The 23,287-nt window shown below is 41.3% G+C and overlaps 2 protein-coding genes across 2 annotated transcripts; one reads left to right on the top strand and one right to left on the bottom strand.

Moving 5' to 3' along the window:
• Positions 1-119: 119 nt before the first annotated feature.
• glipr1a (GLI pathogenesis-related 1a) lies at positions 120-3,717 on the bottom strand. The gene is made up of 6 exons (XM_084573679.1): positions 3,405-3,717; positions 2,185-2,433; positions 1,983-2,095; positions 1,290-1,375; positions 1,104-1,130; positions 120-992 (listed from the first exon to the last, which is right to left on the bottom strand). The coding sequence occupies exons 1-6, from the start codon at positions 3,573-3,575 to the stop codon at positions 844-846; spliced, it is 795 nt and encodes a 264-aa protein (XP_084429805.1). The 5' UTR covers positions 3,576-3,717; the 3' UTR covers positions 120-843.
• Positions 3,718-9,011: 5,294 nt separating this feature from the next.
• On the top strand, positions 9,012-21,091 carry LOC311508283 (uncharacterized protein). The gene is made up of 6 exons (XM_084572993.1): positions 9,012-9,334; positions 14,937-15,145; positions 15,244-15,313; positions 15,432-15,522; positions 17,182-17,291; positions 18,122-21,091. Exons 1-6 carry the CDS (start codon positions 9,193-9,195, stop codon positions 18,535-18,537), a joined length of 1,038 nt encoding a protein of 345 aa, XP_084429119.1. The 5' UTR covers positions 9,012-9,192; the 3' UTR covers positions 18,538-21,091.
• Positions 21,092-23,287: the final 2,196 nt, after the last annotated feature.

Genomic DNA, 23,287 nt, shown 5'->3' with positions numbered 1-23,287 from the left:
GCTGTCGTTCCTTTTGCCTTTCTCCCTGACAGCGTTACTGAGGCAAATAATGCACATTCAACTAAAATAGGGGTTAAATAAGACGTTTAGTTGCCAAGCAAAAATGACATTTTCATGTACAGGTGTCTATTTGCCTGTATAATGGCTTTCCTCTTAGCTCTATTTTGGTCTCCACCAGCTCTTGAGGACACACTAGTGAGCTTGTGTTCACACTAGAAGACAGAACAACAACAATTTGAATGGAAGCTGGTGATACGAATCGACACCTCTGACGTGGTGATGCATTGACCAGTCGTTTGCCATTGGATGCCCTAGCCCTATCCAACCCTAGTATTTGGATGCTTCTTTTTTTTGTTTAAACAACAACAAAAAAAAAAAAACGTTCTGTAATTATGGTTGATGGTAGCAAAACTAAACAAAGAAAGCTTTGGGCAAGATAACCCTTAGAATTAGTCGATAGACGCTAAATCATTGCCAGGTTAATCACTGTCTGCGGCAGCTTTCATGTTGCATGGCTTTATTTGTTGTGGATGCAGCTGTAAAGGGTCACGCTAACTTTGCAGTCACCACCTGTGTTGTTGAGATTTGGCGAATGTCATGTGGATTCCCTACATGTTTCCCAACAAAGATGACTTTTACATTATCACGGAAAGAATGACCTAGATGAAACTAGGGTATGTTCATCCAGCGTGACGTTCGTAACAGTGGAGCCATGTTTCGTAGTCTTCGTATACGTAGAGTTTACGCAGTTTTTGTGCATCATTGCTAAGCTGTCTATAGACAAAAAAATAACTTCACTGATCTTTCATAAGAGTCCATATTGTTCAGGTCCAAGCAGGAGCTCTATTCGTAGCAGAAGACATCAGGGTAAAAGTAGCGGACGATGTACGCTGTGATGAAGGTGAAGATGAGGGCAACGGGCCGGACAATCAGTATAGTCGCATAGTTGGAGCCGCTCCGTGCAGGGTCCCAGTCTGGTGCCCAGTTGTAGCCTGGAAACACACAGTATGCTTGTTCACCACCATAGTTGGACACCAGTACTACTACTTAAAGCTAAAACATAAGATTGTGTTAGTTTCTGGCGTTATTGGCGTCACACTTACTTTTCTGTGAATCCCGTTCCTGGTCACCTGCAAAGACATTGAGACATCATCAGTAACAGTGCTGATGGTGATCCCTGGCTTTTAATCAATCAATAGTAATTCCTAGAGGTTAAAAAGAATAAATGGCATATGGCTTATTGGAAAACACTCATTTTGGTGAATCAAAGTAAGGAACTCAATACTCACGGCAGAGCTTGTCCTCACAATAGCCTTTGCACCCAAAGCAGGCTGCTCTTTGAGATTCATATGGCTGTCTTCCACCTATATTACCACTAAAACAGAAAAGATCTTTTAAAATAAATCACTTTCCTGTATTGTAGTTATTCATTCTGTGATTTCATGCAATTTTAGTGACACTTTTGACACATTGGTGAAAAACTGACAAACTGTCTCTCAATACATTCTGATTTTTCTGTGATTCTTCTGGCACTTGGCCCTACTCAACAGTATATTTAGGTGGGACTATTTTCTGGGACTTGATTGAATACATTTAGTGCTCTAATGGGGGTTAGTTGTAGCAAGACAGACGTGGCACTGAGTCAGTACAAACATTGCGTTTCACTCATCTTGTGAATAGTTTTTGGGCAGCAATGGTTTCTTTTAATGCAGACAAGTAAGATACGGTGTATAAAGCTATACACATCATCAGTACTGGTTAGTTTAATCAGTACATTGGAATTTAAACAGAAACCAAAAATACCATGTGTGAATGGTGAATGATTCACATGACGGTAAACCACTTCCTGTTATCGTTTTCCTCTTGTTTCTCACGAAACCAGGACTGCAACCTTGCCTAACCTTTAACCTAACCCACATTTTCAAAATTTGGCTCTTGTCATAGTTTCAAACCGAGTGACAGGTGTAAAGAGTTAAACTTACGCTGTGGCGTAGTTGCATACGAAAATGGCACCCTCGCGAGCTGTAAATTTACTGATACCGTTGGGGCACCGCTGAACGGCGCAACCAACCTTGTAGCTGCTTGCCCACACAACCTTGCAACGGCAAAAAAAAGATGTGCGTGTGAAACCTTGTGTGAAAGACAGAATGAGCACTTTAGCAAAAACAGAAAATGTGCACATACCTGTGTGAAGTGGCCACATACGCTTGTACAAGACCTGTCTTGGTAGTTGTAGTCATTTTTTTCGTCCACCCAACTCCGTATGGCACCTGCTGCTGTAAATGTTGATGGCGGGTAGCCTACCCATATGTTTTCTCCTACAGAAGAGAAGCTGGGGTGCACGCGTCGAGCATCTTTGAGGTAGATGTTGTGTTCGAACACGCAGTGTCTTGCCCACGCTCTTGCAGTAATTGCCAAGCCCTCATCCCATGTCTGGAGTACACACAGAAAGTAACCTTTCATTTATTCAGTCTTTGACAGTCGCAGCTAACCCAGATTTTAAAAAGACCATGGTTCTACATGAAAACATATTTTAATGGCAAAGAACGGAACTGTGCCCTTGATACCCATTTTTTCCTCTTTCTTTCTTGCTCTTGCTAACACACAACTCCCAATTCCGCTCCCTGTCAACAGCAGAACCCTTGCACTTAAAGGGACTGTGATCACCAACACAGAAAGGCATAACATAGAATTGACTTGAACATCTAACGACAAGGCCATGCACAAGGCTCTTACAGCAGCCCTGGACATGGAGTTGGTACAATGCTCCCTGCATTCTAGCAGCTAGGACAGCCCAACTAGATGTTTCAAATCCAGGTGAGTCAGTTTGAGATTTTCAAAATAAATGTGTCATCAACGTCCACAATTTCGGCCTTGTCATCGGTCTCCAGAGAAGAATTTGAGAAACAAACGCCAACAGTTCCTCACCTACTTTGTTCTTGAGGCCCCTGTCCTCAAACCATAGGACCTAAAGGACGCCCTTAGGAAGGAAGTTCTAATGTTGTGGCTGATTGTGTATAACAGTGTTTATAACGTACAAACCACAGATGAGGAACGTCCTTGAAAAATTCACTTGACATCAAATGCTAAAGACAAATAAACTAAACTAACTCCTATTTGAAAGTCATGCTTCACGTAGAACATGAGAAGGATAACCTCAGCTTAATGTTGTAATACAGCTAAACCTCTACCCTCCGTTTCCTCCAAGATCTCGTCTTTTTAAAAATGTGCTTCACTATAATTTGCCTCTAAAACTCACTGGTAGCTCTGAACACCCTTTAGCGTAGAAGCAGACATCTCAGAGACCAATACCTGAAAACCTCAACAAGCCTTTGTCGAGGTCATTTACCACAGCATTCCTGTCACTTCTTTGCGGTATCAAAAAGATGCCATATTTTTCCTACCATGTACAGCATGTCGCTCGCAGGTGGACTGACAGATGACCGCGCTCTGTTGTGTTCCCTCACACATTCACTGATGAAGTTCTCGTCGCTGATTTCTGGCAGCGAGACTGAGCACACACACGACATAATCCAAGGCATTATCCCAAGGCACAGTAACACGGTGCTCCCCATTCTTTAGTGGATGAGACGCTACGAGCGATGGCACAGGGGCTGGTGTTAGTTACAGGCACTTACGTCTGTTAAACTGGCGCAGGAAACTAAAGAGGAACAGGATGTCAGATATATTTGAGATGTCAAAGTTGCAGCTATGCGTCATGTGCCAAACTATGTTCTCGGAAGAACTGTGTCAGAACACGTTCAGCTCAGGCATGTTCACGCTGCACAATAAAGTTATTTTTTTTTAAGTATGGTTTTTTAGCATGCATTTGACCACTGCATTGCATTTGAGCATGCATTCTAATTCATTACTTTGAACATTTTAACAGAACATTTTCACTGAGAAAAATAAAATTAGTTAAAATATATTCTAAACAGTACACTTGGAATGTAAATGGAAACGTCCGCTTGATGGCAGTAGAGAGAAGAGAGAGTGTCCTGGGTGGCTGGGCTGTTCCAGGATCTTCTTGGCCCTTAACCTGTGCGTTTTGCATAAATGTCCTGCAGGTTTGGAAGGGGCATTCTGATGGTCCTCTCCACTGAACGGACCACTCTTTTGAGGGCCAGGAACTCCTGCCTGGTGCAGTTTCCCATCCAGGTGGTGATGCACCCAGACACGATGCTCTCAATGGTGCAAGTGTAAAAGTTCCTGAGCACCTTGAGAGGGATCTTAAAGTCTCTGAGGCGTCTGAGGAGATAGAGACGCTGTCTGGCCTTCTTCACCATGGTGTTCAGATGGTGAGTCCATGACAGGTCCTGTCATGGAGCCACTGATATTAAGTGGATGCAGGTCCCTCTGCTGTTGCCTGCTATCAGTTTCTTTGTTTTGCTGACGTTTGGCAGGAGGCGGTTCTCCCGGCACCAATCCTCCAGGTGGGAGACCTCCCGCCTGGTTAGGTTAACTGGTTATTCTAAAGTGGCCATAGGTGTACGTGTGAGTGTGAATGGTTGTCTGTCTCTCTGTGTTAGCCCTGTTGATCTGTCCAGGGTGTACCCTTCCGCTCGTCCAATGACAGCTGGGATAAGCTCCACAACCCCTGTGACCCTCTAGAGAGGATACGAGGTAATAGATAACGAATGAATTAATATTTTGCAGTGAGTCAAACACAGGAAAAAAAAGGTTCAGAACACACCCTGGCTTCAGTCCAGCTCTGAAAACAGTACGGCACCTTCTCCACGCAATCTAGTGTCACTCTTATGCTTCCTAGCTGTTGTTACATTGACCATCATGCCAGTCTGCAACAGACACTGACTGACATTAGTGGGATGGCGGGAATGTGAATGCTTCTGGTGTAAGTTTATGGGTTATCGATTGGCACAGCAACATATCAAGTTTCTCCCTTAGCTATTGAGTGCTTTCATAGCTCACTTGCTGTAAGTGCATTCTCTGGTTATCCACAATCCTCTTCCTTCCCATTTAGATCCCATTACTACTCCTCAAGTACATCTGTTTTCATTTGTACAGTGCTCTAACCAGAGATTTCCTATATGGGTTGAGTTGAGAAATCAAACAGCAGGCAGCCAATACAGAGATTACCCTAAGGGGATCATTTTTACACCAAAAGATTTAAGATCATTCAAGCACTCTACATATACGAGGTCCTCCTGAAATTTTAAATGCTGTGGATGACGTCAGAGCAGGCTTGATGCATATAGGAAAACAGACTGGTCTTTGCATTGAAACACTGTTTCCTGGTTAAAGACGTTTGCCTTGGTTCGGGAATTCAAAGCAAGAACAGGAATATTTTGGTTTATAGTGGTGTTACTATTGGTTCATCTGCAGTGTTATGTTTGATTCCTTTATGTTCTGTCCATTTCAGAGCCTTGTTTGGCCCATCATTTTAATGCGAGACAATGGGGCGCCGTTTGTAAAGTCACTTTTATATCACATTTACAGCAATATTTACGGATTTTTACATATTTACTGTTCTTGTAAAATATTAAATGTTAAATGAACATTTATATTAAACATTTATATTTATATTTAACATTTAACATTATATTTAACATTTAACATTTAGATTTAACATTTAACGTTTAACATTTTGACTTAACATTCAACATTTATATTTAACATTAAGATTTAACAATTAACATTTAGTAAATGTGATAAAAAAAAGTGACTTTGAATAATTCACACCTAATTTTTTAATGTTTTTGGAGGTAAATGTGGGAGAAATTACATGTTTTAACATGTGCATTTTAACATGTGCAACCTTACAAACGGCACCCCATAGTGAGACAATGGTAACCAGCATATAATCAAACTTAAGAGAACAATCACAAGTTTGGAACAATTTCAAACTAGTTGGTGGGGTGTTTGTGACTGGAAAAAACTCAAATCCCTAAAAGAATTAGATCAAGTTATTAAGTGTAATTTGAGAGGAGTCTCTTAGTAGTAGCGACAACCACATCGACAGGAGATTAAGGTTGCAGTAAGCTCATGAACAGCACAACATTATTTTGTGGCTGAAGGACCAGATTTTTTGAGAAAAATAGCTAAAATGAAAGGGAATCGCAACAAAATTTCAAAGAAATGTTAATGTTGTTGGTTAGCATTTTCACCTTAATGCCTTTTATATGGTTACAACATGTCAGTGTTGTGCTTCTATCTTGCTCTACAGACTGACCAAACAACGAAGCAGTTAATAATAGCAGTTCATTTCTAGTTTCATCACACTCCTGAGTGCTGGTAAGTGCTCAACAACAAATGTACTAACGGTGTGCATTGTATTCTATAGTCCATGCATTGATTATTAATGAAGAACAATTGAGTAACTTTCATCTGATGCATTATTAAGCAGTTGTGTGCTTCTATCCTTCGCTGACACCCTCAAGCTAAATCAGTCTCTTCATCTGATTCATCCATCAGGGCGGCCAACAAAATCAATCATGCATCATAGTAATATAATGATTTGGCAGTAACAATTTCAAGAAGAAAGAGAAGCAAATTAAACAAGTCATTGCTACACGCTTACCACCCGTGCATAAATCTAACTCTTACAAACGTATTCAGATGTGCTCTACAGTCATCACAGAGACAGTACCAGAAAGTTGTTTTCGGAAGCTTTGTAAATGACCAATTGATATGTAAAAATAGGCCTTCCTCTAAACTGCGTCTGAATTACATTTGATAATTCATGATTCTATTTTTGCTGGCTCTGCAGCAAGAAGTACAACAAAAGCGGTTAAAATAAGTATTGAACACGTCACCATTTTTCTCACTAAATATATTTCTAAAGGTGCTACTGATTTTCCCCAGATGTCGGTAGCAACTCATGCAACCAACACATGCAAAAAAACAAAAAAAAACAACCAAACCTTAGATGGCAATAAGTTAAAAGAAATGGAATGACGGGAAAAAGTATTGAACACACTTAAATGTATTTAATACTTCGTACAAAAGCCTTTGTTGGTAATAACAGCTTCAAGATGCCTACTGTATGGAGAAACTGGTTGCATGCATTGCTCAGGTGTGATTTTGGCCCATTCTTCCACACAAACAGTCTTCAAATGTTCATCATCCTGGTAGATGGCATCATACAGGCCATGGCTGTTGAGTGCGTTACTTATTGTTTTCTTTGAAACAATTGTACCTGCTTATTCCAGGTCTTTCTGCAGCTCTCCACAAGTGGTCCTTAGCTCTTGGACAACCCTTCTGATAATTCTCTTAAATCCTCTGTCAGAAATCTTGCGAGAAAAACCTGGTCGTGGCCGGTTTATGGTGGATTATGGCCCCATCAGTGCAATAAGCAATAAGGTTGCGAAGGTGTTGAGAGAGTTTTTTGGGTTTTACCCATCATGAAATGTTTCTTGTGTGACACCTTGGCAATGAGACACCTTTTTATAGGCCATCAGTTGGAACTGAACCGGCTGATATTAATTTGCACTGACAAGGGGCAGGATTGCTTTTTCTGTGTCATTCCATTTTTTAACACGTAACTTAATTTATCGACATCTAAGGTTTGATTTATTTGCATGTGTGGGTTGCATTGGTTGTTACCAACATCTGGTGAAAGTTTCATGTCAGTAGTACCTTTAGAAATATATTTATGGTGACGTGTTCAATATTTATTTTCCCCGCTGTGCATGTATGTATTGTATTGTGTCCACGCGATAGAGTCCCAGCTGTACAGTAGTGATGCACAAGCCACAAGCACTGCAGTGCTCTCTGCAGGTCGGGTCCTAAAAATGTTCATTTTTCTGTGCATGTGGTGTTTTGTGGTACCATAGCAGATGTAACATACTTTATGTAAAGTTCAACTAAAAATAAAGACCAGGTTCACGTCCAAGGTGTCGGCTGGTGTCATTCCTGCACAATATTTCTGCTCTGTTTGGCCCTTCACCTGATTTATCACAGTACTGTCGAATCAAATTAATCCAAGGCCCTATTTCTATAGTTAGGTTTAACAAAAATCATCAAGCTTAGACTATGATTAGAATGAAATCTGCTTTCAGTTGGCGAGTCCCAACAGTGACACTTTGACTCTCATTGAACACTCATTGCATCACCTAAAACAGTCACAATGTGTACCATTACAATATGTATGTATTCTTATTTAAAAAGTTTGTTGAGCCTGTGAAATGTTTGCATTGCAAGTATTTTGTTATTTCGGTAGGGGGCAGTCGCGCTAAATCCTTGGTATGTTTCTACATATAAAGAAGTTACAACTGGAAAAAAAAAAAAGGTTGAACATGTTCCGGATGTGTAAGTATCTAACCTTCAAAATAAAATCGCATTTTTTTCAAATTGAATAATTTCTTTTAGTTAATAATCTCAGCTCATCATTATCTATATATATATATATATATATATATATATATATAGCAAACCCAAGTACTTGCAAAATAACATTCATTGCAGGCCCTCTTGGACAGCCGTGAAGTGACATTTAGCAAAGAGTCAGACCTGCAGTCCCAGCTTTTGTTAACTGATCCATTAAGTGGATGAGCAAATTTGTATGCCACAGTAGATTTGTGGCTTTTTGTTGTCTGTTTATTACTATTATTATTATTATTATTGTGTCTCTCTATTTCCGATTTATCCATTTCATTCAGTTTCTCATTACTTCGGTTTTAACAGGATGTGTTAATAGACTTATGCATTGCATTTCAACACCTTTGCAGCAAATGCTCACTTTGCTGAGAAAGCAGATGCATGCCCCTCAAGATCTACACTGGTGTGTTGATATTTTATGCTACATACATTGCTGCAGCATTAATGCAGGGGTGTGATCAACCACACGGCCACATGTTAGAGGATTAATAAATTCCACTGTTTCTGGAAAAGCCTCACTGAGCAAACTCTTTCCACTCTAATTTATTTTAATATAGATTTTTCTTTAAAGTTATATTCTGGGTAGGCCAGAGTATATTAAAAATAAAATCGCATACTGGTAACGTAATGCTTTTATTCTGAAGATGCACTTTCCGGAAGTCGTGCCTGTGTTACCATAGCGGGGCGACAGCGGAGCAAAGCAGTTGTTGGGCCGGACAGCCTGGCTTTAATAGTTTCGCTGCGCACTGCTCTGCCAGTGTAACGTTTCTTTCCGGCCTCCCGTCTCGTTTAGCTCCATCTTTTAGCGGCTGCCGTTGCTTGTTTGCGGCGGGCATTCGGTGTCATCGCGGGAGGATGGTGTTGTCGACATCACAACAAGTCGCCCTGGCTTTCACGGCCGTGCTGTTGACGTTCGTCGTCCTGCCGCGGCTGTTCGGCGTCGGCGGCGGGACCGCGGCCAAGGAAACCAAATCAGACAACCGTTACGCCAGAAAAGGTAAAAGGACATGTCTCTGTTGTGTCTTGGCAAATATACACCTCCTGTTCATTGTGCGCTATTAGCCTCGAGTTCACCAGTCGCCGCTCTCCATTAACTGTCGCGTGCACTGGCTAGTTTTCCCAAAATAAAAGTCATGACAGTCGACTAAAATATATTTTTACCACTTTACTATTTAATTCCAGTGCATTGAAGATACACCCTATTCATAAATAATAGTTACACTGTATAATTCAAGTCATATAGGACGCTAAAGTCAGTATCTACAAATGAAAATTAGCATTGGACGTTGTCATGTGATGCTTTCTTGTTTTGGACCAATTATGTTGTCCATTTGGAGCTCACCTGGTACTGAACTAGAGTCTGTTAAAGCCCAGATACCTGATCATGTTTTCTTTCCTAATGAATGGTACTTTAACAACCCATTATTGACCAGATACTCCAGTCTCAACTCATATGTCAGGATGCTATTCGTTGACCCACTCTGCTATAAACATACATGACTGCACTCTTAGCCACCCTTCCAACATCATCGCTAAGTCTGCAGATGTCCCCACCATGGTTGGACTAATTTGTGTCAGAGAGGAGATCCTAAAGCTGTTTGTACTGCAAACAATGTGTTCCTCAACGCCAACAAAACTTAGGAAATAATTGGGAGACACTGAGCAGAGCCCATCCCTGTTCGCATCAGTGTGAACCTATAAGTTGGTAGGGGTGCAGATCTCAGAAGGCCCCACCTGGACTGCAAACACCTCTGCAACAGTTAAAGAAGGCCCACCAGCGATTTGCGAAGAAGAACCGAAGCCGAAGCCTTCGGTGTCCTTCTACCGTGCCGCCACAGAGAGAGTGCCATCACGCTGCATCTCGCTGTGGTTCGCTGGCTGTTCGGCTGCTGACGAAAAGAAGCTGCAGAGGGTGACAAAAGTGGCAGAAATTAAATATCGGCTGCACTCTGCCTTCACTGGAGGACATCTCCACCGCCCAATACCCCAACAGAGCAAAAAAAAAAACTATTTCCCTAACCTCTGAAGAGAAGATAAACAAACTTGAGGGCTTGAGGGCAGAAACAGACCTAAAGACAGTTTTTACCTGTGGCCCTCAGGCTGACAAGTCAAAAACTTCCTCTGCCGTCTTAATTCAATTCAGTTTTATTTATATAGCATCAATAACGATACAAATCGCCTCAAGACGCTTTACAAAACCCGGCCTGAAACCCTCCAGAGCAAGCCTGAAGGCGACGGTGGTAAGGAAAAACTCCCTTTTAACAGGAAGAAACCTTGAGCAGAACCCAGCTCATATGGAGGGACCCATCTGCCTAAGGCCAGCCGGGTAGAGACAGAAGAGAGAGAGAAGAGAACAGCAGGAGGAACGAGATAAACATACATCTGTCATAGATACATATATCTGACAGTGCTGTGCAGTGGTGTGAAAAAGTGTTTGCCTCCTTCCTGCACGTTTGTCACACTTACGATCATCAGACACATTTAGATATTAGTCAAGGTTAACACAAGTTGCAGTTTTTAAATAAGCGTTTTTAATATTAAAGGAGAACAAAATCCAAACCTACATGGCCCTGTGTGAAAAAGTGATTGCCCCCTAAACCTAATAACTGTTTGGGCCACCCTTAGCAGCAACAACCGCAATCAAGCGTTTGCGATAACTTGCAATGAGTCTTTTACAGCCCTGTGGAGGAATTTTGGCCCACTCATCTTTACAGAATTGTTGTAATTCAGTTATATTTCGGGGTTATCAAGCATGGACCGCCTTTTTAAGGTCATGCCACAGCATCTCGATAGGATTCAGGTCAGGACTTTGACTAGGCCACTCCAAAGTCTTCATTTTGTTTTTCCCTCAGCCATTCAGAGGTGGACTTGCTGGTGTGTTTTGGATCATTGTCCTGCTGCAGAACCCAAGTTCCCTTCAGCTTGAGGTCACGGACAGATGGCCAGACATTCTCCTTCAGGATTTTTTGGTAGACAGTAGAATTCATGGTTCCTTTTTCACAGCAAGTCCTCCAGGTTCTGAAGCAGCAACAGCCCCAGACCATCACACTGCCACCACCATATTGTACTGTTGGTATGATGTTCTTTTTTTGAAATGCGGGGTTACTTTTACGCCAGATCTAATGGGACACACACACACTTTTGTCTCATCAGTCCAGAGTATGTTCCCAAAAGTCTTGGGGATCATCAGTGCGCTGGGTTCACTTTTAAGGAGCTGCTTAAATCTCATTGTACTGTGTATAATGACAATAAAGGCTTTCTATTCTATTCTATTCTAAGATGCTTTCTGGCAAAACTGAGACGAGCCTTTATGTTCTTCTTGCTCAGCAGTGGTTTTTGTCTTGGAACTCTGCCATGCAGGCCATTTTTGCCCAGTCTCTTTTTTATGGTGGCGCCATGAACATTGCCTTGAACTGAGGCAAGTGAGGCCTGCAGATCTTTCGCGACCTCTCAGATGGGTTGTCGCTGTGCTCTTGGGGTAATTTTGGTCGGCTGGCCACTCCTGGGAAGGATAATGGCTCTCACTGTGGTTCGCTGGAGTCCCAAAGCTTTAGAAATGGCTTTATAACCTTTTCCAGACTAATAGATCTCAGTTACTTTCTTTCTGATTTGTTCCTGAATTTGTCTGGGTCTTGGCATGATGTCCAGCTTTTGAGGATCTTTTGGTCTACTTCACTTTGTCAGGCAGGTCCTATTTAAGGGATTTCTTGATTGAGAACAGTAGTCAGGCCTGGGTGTGGCTCGAGAAATTGAACTCAGGCTCTTTTCTATCTTAACTCCCAACCAGTGTTTTAGAATTGAAGAAGCTGCTTGGACGAGTGGTGAAACGTCTTCAAGAAACCCAAAAAGTCTAGTTGCTGTTGTTTCAACTTGTTTTTTAGACATAGTAATAGTAGTTACCCAGGGACCTCCGTTAATTTATAATAATAGCGCAAGTCGTCGGTGATCTTAATCCTGTGCAAATCATCCATGTCCAATTTGTAAAAATGACAAAATTACACTAATTACCAACCATATTTCTCCTAACACAGAAGTCCATGTTATTTTGTTTGTTTTAAGTATATTTTTCTATTATTAATAATTAGTCCGAATCTGCTGTCAAAAAGTGTACGTGGAATAGGAAAGTAGCAGAGACATAACCTGGGGAAATGTCAAAATATTTAAGTACAACACAGAGTTCGCTTTAGAATCTTTTAATCCTGTTTGCACAGGAGTAATCCTGTGCAAACAGGGCTCTACTTGTACATTTTACTCTTAGATTCTCAGTACTTAGCAAAGGAAGGATCGCATCTGTCTTGGGTTTGTTCCCGTCTGCCAGGTGCACTCCTTCAGCTATGGGTCACCTGTTGCCTGTTGTCAAACTTAGAGAAGCCTCATGGATGGTAACATGAGACCAACTGACCACATCTCCGAACTTACAGAAAACCATTGCACTTAGATAAAGTGGAAATTAGGCCTCATAGATTTTCCTCCCTTACAGATTACCTTAACCCGTTCCCCCCTTTTTTTTTGTAAGAACAGTTTATTAAATGTCAAAGTCAAACTATGTGATTTTTAAGGATTAGAACACATGTTCGCTCATCTTTGCTGGGCAAACATATGTCCTTACATCTAATCCTGCCTTAGGGGCAGGGCTGCGTGATTAGTCATTTTTTTTGTAATCCCGATTCACAACCTCCTCCAATCCTATTTTCACATGACAGTTCTTTAATATTTCCATTAGCAGGGATTTCCGCTGCATCAAACCAAGTGCTGCTTTTTCCTCTCTAAGCCTATTAAACAAATTACAGATGATCTGTACTAATGATCTCTTCATAATATGATGGGGAAGATTTGAAAGCATATCTGATGTGTTTGTCGCTGTGAAATGAGTGAGACAGATTATGAGATGCTGCTGCTGCTGAGAGTGATTTATTAACAGTGTGTCCTTCCTGCACCACTCTATGTGTAGTCTGATGGTGGAGTCAATAGAAATGCCGCTTACTTTTGTCATTTGCATTGTGAGAAGCAGCTGCCCTTGCTGTACAAAGACGATGTGAGCTGCACGATGCAGCGTCATGTAGCCTTGATTCTCAATTCTCAGTATTAATTAATGTAGAAAATAATAAGAATAAAGAAGAACCATTGAATGAGAATGTGTGTCCAGAACTAGTACTGTATATTCGAGTGTTTAAAACAAAAGCAGTTGGGATTGCTTCAGTTTCGTGAAGAGGTTTTAGCTCTCACTCAAAAGCCATCTTCACATTGTCGTGCAATTATCCACTCAGCCAGTCATGTGGTGGGAGTGCTTTGCATCAAATCCTGCGGCTACACATCAGGATCCGCTCAATGTTCAGACCAAGACCCTTTTATGGTTATCGGTAGTAGAGTAGTAGAGGACTGGCTTGAGTATTTCTGAAACTGAAGATCTGCAAGGATTTTTACCAGAGTGGTGTCCAGAGTTCACTCTGAAATATAGTGAGAGACAGGCGGCAGAAACGCCCTGGTCTGATCAATCTCCGTTTCTGCTTAGGCTGCAGGCTCAGAATCTGCCTTTTGTCTTAATGGACTTAAGGTTGCTGCTGGGGGAGTGTTGGTGTGGGCAGTGCTTTCTTGGCACGTTTGGCCCCATGTTACCAGTCCTAGTCATGGTTTGAATGTAACAGCACGAGTATCTACATCCTTTCATAGCCACAGTTTATCATCCAAGTACTACTTCCAGCATCATAGCATAGAGCTAATAAAAGCTAATTTTACAAACTTGTATTGGCGACAAATTATTACAGTAAAAACAGATGTATTTTCGCAGGTAGGGATTTCTAGATGCCCTTTTGAAACCATTTCCCTATTCACACCTGGAATTAACATGGGAATAAATTCAACCAGTCATTTTAAGACTTACGGGATTAATAATGAGTAAGGATAGCCTGGTTTGCTGGACACCTGTGCTACAAAAGGCAGGTATAAAAATGAAAACACAACCAATTAGACCACATTATAATCAACATACATAGAAAACAAATGAATCATTAGTCATTGTCCTTAGATCCCGATATAAAAAGTCTCACAAAGATCAATACTTAAACAGGAATTCACATCAACTCAGAGCTATAATATTAAAATAACCAGCTCTACAGTTAACGGGTAACAATAAAAAGAAACTTTATCAAACTTAAACTTTAAAAAAAAGTTTGTATCTCCTCTGCAATTGACAGTTCAGTTCAGTTTAGTGTGTTTCTGGGTGTAAATGTAGGTGAGGGCCCTTCTTGTTGAGGAAAGGTAGATGACTGAGAGATGTGTGCAAGGAGGCAGGGTGTATGAGAAGCCTGGAGGGTTTAGAAGATAGCCTCTCAGTGACAGGAGTGTTGGGAAAGTCCAACACTCAGGTGTGTCTAATTTATCTCCTCCCTTCCCCCCTTCCTTTCCTGTCTAGGTGGAAAAGGATCAGTCTATAACCCGCTAATCTCGCTTTGTGTTGCAGACCCCTGCCTTCTCTAAATCCCTTAGTTTACTTTGCTGTTCTGTGATATCAACTGTGACATTCTTGGGAAGCTAATGCCGATATGGCATAGCTGTAGGCTCCTCTATCTTCTTTCATGATGTTGTGTTTGGTGCCGCAGGTCCAGGCCCGGGTGCAGTTAGAGGCCAGCCCATCAATGCCCCCAGCCCACACCAGAACCCTGAGAACGTGCAGCAGATTAAAAAACGCATGGAGCAAGAGCTGAAGAGTGACAAGTACAAATCCAACAGCAATAAGGGCTATGTGTTCACACTGATGCCTCTCTATGCCATCGGAGTGGGTGTGTTTGCAGCCTACAAGTTTTTGAAGGTAACTAAACATACCTGCAACCCCAAATGAATCAACTCTATAACTTTAATTTAATAATAATATAATTATGCTTGCTTTGCTTTTCCCCCCTGTCGCAGATCAAATCTGCAGATGACAAGGCACAAAAGGACAAATTTGCAAAGGGGGCCAAAAAGTCAGCGGAGGCAGGTGTGTGCCACATGCACGTGTTTTTGAACGCGTGCTTTTTGTCTCGTTTATAGGATATGAATATCATGAGTAAGAGAGTTTTTAATTATCTCCTGTGCACATGTTTGCTTTTGTGCAGAGAACCAGCTGAATGAACTGGAACAAAGGCTGGCGCAGACAGAAAGGATGCTCAATTCCATCCTCACCCAGCTGGACCCGCTAACTAACTGGTGAGTCATGAGCTTGCACACGCTGTGGTCCCACTGGCGTTCACCAAAGCATGTCTAACTTTGTGTACACAGGTCTGGTTCAGAAACATGATCCTTGCTCGGTCCCTTCCCTCTCAGCAGACACGCAGCATGGATTTACCTGCGCGTTATTCCGTTTTCCATACGAGTCCGTATAATTTGTGGGGTGTTGCGAAAAACGGTGACTTCAAGTGCATTTTCCCACGCTTTTCTAAAAAATGTATGAAACAGAGATTTTGGAAAAATGACTTTTTTCTCATCTGATTTTTTGGGAAGTAAAGCAGCTGCCCTCAAGTACTGAAGTAATAAGTAATCATACTTAGATCTACTGGTAGACACAAATAAATATTCATAAATCTACTTGGAAAGCACATAACTCCTTTTAACTTTGTCTGAGAATCATCACATTTATAAGCATTTTCTGTTTCATAGTCATACAATACTTGCTGTATGACTCAAACAGGGCTGGCTAAAAGCTAATTTTACAAACTTGTATTGGCAACAAATTATTACAGTAAAAACAGATGTATTTTCGCAGGTAGGGATTTCCAGATGCCTTTTTGTCACACAAAGTACACAAATGCTTTACGCTTTACACGGAGACACATGCACCCATTGTTGGGATCACACAATGCCACTTTTTTGGTTAATTCATCAAACTGAACGGGGAAAAACGGCTCATGTTCAGATCTAAATACTGCTCGATGAGAGACTTGGCACCATGCTCCTAGCACATAGTACATGCTGTTCAATTGAATAGGTGTGTCTTGCTGTGTCTTTTCACTTGGCTGATTGTTCTTCACCTTAATGTCTTCCAGCTGTGAGTAAGCTAAGACGCAATGTTTAACCCTTGTGCTACCTTTGGGGTCTCTGGGACCCCAAGCGAGTGGACAGACAGATAGAGATCATGCAAGAGGGTAGCACGAGGGTTAAAATGTCTAGTTATTTTACTTGGGCTGCATCACATTGGAACATCTTTATTAACAGCCAGCTAATTCATTTTTTGTGTTTATTGTCAGTTGACAAACCACCATGGAAGTGCATTACCACATTCACTGTGGTTATATATTGTAGCCCTAGATTCTGTGAGTATAGGCGTAGTACATTGCTGTTAAGTGCTATTGAGTGCTGTTGCATCAGAGCTGTTTTACAAGTATGAGGACATGAGCACATCGTCAGACCAGATAGCAGACATCAGTACTCAAGTTCAGCTTACCAACGGGCTCCATGGCAACGTTGTACTTCATGCTTACGTCAACCAAAGCCCCCAAAATAACTGTGCCATTTAATTATTTGTTTTGTCTCAAAAATAATTACTGTTGAAAAGGTTTCCTTTTTCACATTGGACCTGTGGCATTCACAAGCTTTAAGTACAGACGTGTCCACACCCAAGACTCACTGAGGATACATTTGACATCAGATCACGTACACCACATTCTGAGATGGTCTGGGCCGTCTGTGACCATGTTCCTTTGGTAATGAGGATGCACGTTAATGTCAGGTCTGAACAAGGCCGTGGAATACCCAGTTTTTAATAACGTGAAACCATTTCTATCTCTTTAACACATGCTCAGGGTGTAGCTCCTCTGAGATCAGTTTGCCGTCACCTTCATGTAGTTTCCTGTTCTCATTTCCCTACAGTGTGAAGTCGGTGGCCCAAGATCAGAAGAACGAGATCATGTCTCAACTCCAGACCATCCGGTACCTGATGAAGAAGAGAGGAATGGACTGTCCACCTCTGAACATCAACGGTGGGCTGATGGACTGCCTTTGACTGTGTTCACACTGGGGCATGTTCCTCAGATATTTCCTTTCCTTCACTTAGGTTAAACACAGTAGTCTCAGGCGCTGTAGACTTTTATTATTGATGTTGGCATTTCCGTGCACTGCACGACAACTGTTGATACATTTCAGACTGTAAGCAAATGGCAAGGGATTGAAAACGGAGCCACGCTTAACCCCGCAGTCACGACTTGCAAATCATGGTTGTGTGGCTTCGTTGTTGCGATGAACCACAATTTGAAATTCAGTTTGAGCAGCCATGCTGTGAAACGGCTGTGAAAGGTGTTTTGCATCTGGTTTTACACTCATAAATGTGGTTGGAGTCACATCTCTGCAACCTGTGAGCAGCGTCTGATTAAAAAATGTTTTTCGACGAAGCCTTTGGTAACCTGACACTGTAGTATAATTAGATTGGTTGGTGCAGAGAAACCCACAGAGGAAAGGCATAGCTGTGACGACGACGAAAACCTGAGATCCCTCATGAGAGCGCATGAGCGTTACATGGTATAGAGCGTGCATTATGGTCCTATTATGTGCCCTTTTCCTTCTTACACTGAGTTCTGGATGAAACGGCTATACTTCCTGTATGGTTGTTTCAAACTAAAAGCTATCAGATGTTCAGAGTTTACCCTCTGAATTCCATTTATCTGTAATATGCCTTAATTTTGAAACACTTATGTACAGACTTAATGCCTTAATTTGTCCATATCATGCTTATATTTTTAGATTTAACTACCTTTTTTAATCTTTACTGTGTTGTTTAAGCATTTATATCAATAAAATATATCTTGTCTTTCAGAGGCGTCCTGTGAGCGTAATCTGGATGACCTCATCGAGTCCCTTGGGGCCAGCGACAGCTCGGCGGCGGCCGACAAGCAGCCCTCTGAAAAAACATCGGAGGCTTCTGAAAAGGTTTACGAAAAGCTGTCAGATGTTAAAGACGATGCCGAAGCAGAAGGCGAAGACATGAAGGAGCTTAGACCAGAAGAATCGGATGGAGAAGCGGCAGGAGAAGAAGAGGACGTGGGGGCGGCTGCGGAGGAGGAGGAGGAGGAGGAGGAGGAGGAGGAGGGTGATGGAGCAGAAGGGGAGGAAGAAGCATCGGAGAACTCTGAGCGCCTACCCTCTCCAGAGGACTTGTGCGAGACAAACATTGAGAAGGCCGGAGCGGAGAGCTCTGCCTCCGGCCTCCGGCGACGCAACAGGCCTGAATGAACTCGCAGCAGGACTCCTGCACTGTACAGAAATGTGACAGATTAGTATGAATATTTATTATCCAAAAGGCTTTCATTCCAAAAGGCATAGTCATCTAACACTCGTTCATTTAATAAAGAAAGCAAATAGTAAACACACACAGCTCTATTTTTGTGTTCCAGTCACAAAGACCTGCAAAAACTGGTACTGGACGGAGTGCACTAGGTCAGTGAGGGCTCTTCGTGTGTTTTAGCTCGGAGACTGGTAAAGTATGTTTAGTCAGATCTAAATGACATGTTAATTCTGTATGTGTCTTAGAAGACCACAGGGTAAAGTCTTAGGAAGATGTTCTCCAAAGAGCCTCCAGGTTAGCGTCTTGTCGTAGATTGTCCTGCAGCCACCTTTTTGCGAGTAGTTGACCCTTACTGAGCACAGTCACCAAAACTTCACTGTGCTAAAAAACAGACCAGCACAAAAACAGTAAGCGTAAACAACCACTTTTCCATCTCCACTTCATCACCCACAGAGAGCGAACGCGGCGTGAAGTACGCACACATTCTCGCCAACACGCGTGTAGGGAATGATTTTGTGCATACCCCACACGTTATTTATACACCAGCTCTCCTGTTCAAGAACAACGTTCTTCCCTATTCTGTTGTCAGTCACTAATCTCCACCTTTCTGATCCACGCGTCTCACATTGCACCTGCTTGAATGCCGAGGCTAGACGTGTGTCCTCCAGGACGTTGATTCAGCGTGCGTTTGCCTTTCTCTTCCAACGGACGACTTGTCAAACACAGGCTGGTGCAGGCCCTGTTGGTTCCAGTTCCACGTCTCGTCGTGCTATGACATGTCAGAATGTCTGCTGCTGACTTTATTACTGAGATAAATACCACATGATATGAGCTAAGAGTTTAAAGGCTGAGCTTTGGCTGTTGCATCTCAACTCTGCTTGACCACGTGCTGCCACCCTCAGGTTGATTGTGGGATTGCAGGCACCATTGCTGGGAAGTTATTTACATTACATTTACAGTTTTTCGTGTTTTTTTTAACTTTAATCTTAACTTATCTTCTAGATCCAGATCCTAACTGATGATAATGCTGCTGCTGGATGCTATTTATAGCCTGCAGAATATGACAAAGCTATATCGTAGAACTCTTGTGGCATGTCGTTCATACATCATAACATGGTTGTGCACGTTAGTTTTATTTCATTTTATTTTATTGTGAGCACATACTGACTGCATGATGTGAATTTATTTATTTATTGGAGAGGAAAATGACTGAATCATTTGATCAGCCAGAAACACATGATCTGTCATTCTCTTATTCTACACTGTTACATAACTTTCATTTAAGATTAGTGTGTCTGTTTGTTAGAAACCTATTATCACTTTGCCTTTTATTATTATCATTATTATTATTAATATTAATTTGGAAATTGTGATTGTTAGAGGTTTCATTGTTGTCATCATTCATTCATTAAGCCACTGTCAGGGTGCATAACCACATTCAGTCACTGCACAACTGAACTTAAATCAGCTGTTGTATGTGACGGTAGGCCAAATGCTGACGTGTCCAAATGTGGTAAAAATTTCCAATGGCTGCAGTTCTACCCTCAGCCTAATGCCCTGTAAAATGGCATGAGCTGTGTAGTAACACTGTGTAGTGATACTACTGTCCACTCTGCAAAACATCACTCTATTTCTGAAGACTTGTTATTTTTTTCTTTCTTTTTACTCCTCAGTTCTGACGCTACGCGTTCAGATTGTCGCCACGACCCGGAAACCACAATCTTTGCCTTAATATATTTAGGTAAATGTTTTGTATTTATAGTCTTTTGCACGTCGTTTCACATCTGTGTTGAATGTTTCATGTGGGGGCTGAAGGAACGAACTCAGCTCGCCTTACTAGGAAATAAAATGAACAGAGGAAAAACAAAGTATGGTTGGTCTTCTGGACTTCTGAACAATAGTTGTCTTTCAACCAGTATAATATAATAAATATTCATTTTAGGCTAAATTGTATTTTAGAGCACGGTTGGTTTTCTGACTGATGAGACCACTGCTGAGATTTAAGTGAACGCTGCGTTCAGGGACATTCAGTAAAATAACTAGTTTCCAATACTTAAACATCCCAGATGCCAAAAGATTCAGAAAAGTTAATTTATCCCCGGGAGTCAATTGAAGGCACATGTGAGGAGCATGACATGGAAAACAAGACACTTTTATAGAACAATACACAATATGTAGAAAAACTGGTCGATAAATGTTTGAAACTTTCCATACCGTGCATAGAGGATGTAAACATAACAATGAATAAAGTGCATGAAGTGCAGACAGGGTAAGTGTAAACAGGAGTTACAGGGATTGAATATTTATGATGTGATTGTTGCAAGGCAGTTTAACGACATCAACGCAACACTTGAGGCGTACGTGAGCTTCCCTAAAAAGCACACCAATAAGCAAGTGCTGCTGGGTCGGAAGAATTCAAACACTGACCACTTTCTAAGTTGTCAAACCCGTTTCAACAATTCATTTTCAGACAAGGCGCAAACAGAGCAACGTGAGCCGTTTCAGCGTATGTTCAGTGGCTTGGAAATTTATTGTTGCTTCCTTCCCTACAGACTGCAGTCACATGGGACTCATTAACTACACTCAGGTGATTTTTCATTTCACTAATTGTCTGGACCTCTGCTGAATTAGGTCAGTCTCTTTAAAGTGGGAGGGGATGCAGACGCTTATTTTACATCACTTAATATTAATTAATGGACAACACTTTGTAGAAATCGGTTTTCCCTTTGGCAGTAAGGACATTTAGTTTAATACATAAAAATACATGTAAAAAAAAATAAACAATGAAATTAAAGACATTTAAAAAAAAAAAAAGAATAGAATCAAAAGAACAGAAATAAAAGGGGGGAAACATGCAAGCAGATTTTTTTTTCAGGCACTTCAATACAAATGTGCCAACATGTACACAAGGTAATTGCTCACTTTATACTTTAAACTTTCTGAATGCGGTTTGACCTGTGGAGGTGCCATTTAGCATTTAAACGGAAAGATTAATAGGATCCATAGAGCTGTGCGTCAGCTTTCAGTGCAGTACTTGAGTAAATGTGCAGAATTACAACAGTACCTTTCCAAAACATTTTTGACACATCACTGTGGGACATAAACCAATGTAAATAATTTAATTTAATTCAGTATTAGAATTTAAATTAAATTTATAATTAAATTAAATTAAATTAAATTTAGAATTAAATTATAATTTAAAGTTATTGGAATTTTAATTTGATTTACTTTAATTTCATTTACAGTGTCAGTATCAATAACATTTGTCTCGAGGCGCTGTACAAAATTACTGATGGCTGAGTTTCACCTGGCTGCTTTGTTTGCAGGCAGGGCATTGTGCATGCTGGCTCACTGCCGTGGCTTTCTGGCATCATTTAATAAGCAAAACCTTTAAAGTTCTGACATCACGGTGGCAAAAGCTCAGGTACATTTACTGCAAGCTGCATCCCACTTGTGCGTGCTGACTCACTGCAGTGGCCTCCCGGGGCACTCCTAAATGAGCGCTAGTATCCCAGTTCTGAGCATTGTCCTGGTTTTGATGTAGTAGTTTGTGATTATCTGTCTGCAGTCACTTTACCAACAAATAATGTTAAGGACACAGCATCCTGGTTTCTGTTAGAGTGCTGCAGGTAGCACAGACGTGTTCTACTACCTGGAGGATAACATGTTTACTTGTAATACATGTGAGCGTACTAATTGTTAATTCTACTTCTTTTCCACATAGTTATCACCCTAAATGATGTTTGACCAGTCCTGGAGTGTGTCACCTTGGATCTAAAGGGCACCCTGACTGGTTATATAAAAGACCTGACCTAACTTCCCTTTAAGATGATTTTCATTACCTAATTTAACCCTAAGAATGAGCAGATATTCTGAGGCTTGACAGATCAGTTTAGGATCTAGGGAATTTGCTGTCTTGTTTCAGCTTGTATTTTTAGACAAATCCCATATAATTTAATCATTGTCATTTCAGTCATCACAATCCCTCTAGCAGATTTCAAGCCTTTAGTTTGTGTCGTGTCCCTGAGGTGGATTCAAGCTGGATGAGGTGCTGAAGTACCATCTTTAACCTGCAGATGGCGCCACTGGAACACAGTCGCAACAAAGTAGCACGGTAAAAGAAGTCGACGGTGTTAACTGGGTGGCTCTGGCTCGCTTATACAGTACGTATGACATTATAAATTTTATATGTAAAATTTGCTGTGTGGATTTATTAAAAAACAGTTCAGAATCATTAAAAAAGAGTGAGCATTAAAGATCAAACCATAATACATATTAAATGTCCTGAGATTCCCCCATTCAATCCAACAACTAGGTATTCTGGAAACTTCTCTGAAGTATTCTGGTGGAATAAAACACCTCCTCTAATCCTAACTTCTAATTAGACACGCAGAGTTTATTAATGACTTCCTCTCATGCAGCACAGGAAAAGGATCTGGGATTCATCGTAAATTAGCCTGGCTCTCTCAATTAGGAAAGCAACATTTAATCAGCTCAGCCTTCTCCCACTGGGATTCCTGCCTAATTCATTCCAAGGGCCCGTGGTTAGCAGGATCTTTTTTTTCTTCTTCTTCTTTTTTTTAATTGTACTCATAATTGTGAATGGAGCTAAAAGTGTATGCAAAAAACAAACAAGAGAATTCCCTCCACAGTTTCTTTCAGGGTGACACTGGACTCCTAATCAAACCAAAAGCATTA

Source organism: Chelon labrosus, assembly GCF_963514085.1.
Source record: "Chelon labrosus genome assembly, chromosome: 23".
Taxonomy (NCBI): Eukaryota; Metazoa; Chordata; class Actinopteri; order Mugiliformes; family Mugilidae; genus Chelon; species Chelon labrosus.
The sequence above is the reverse complement of the archived record's forward strand: the minus strand, read 5'-3'. Positions and strand labels throughout refer to the sequence as shown.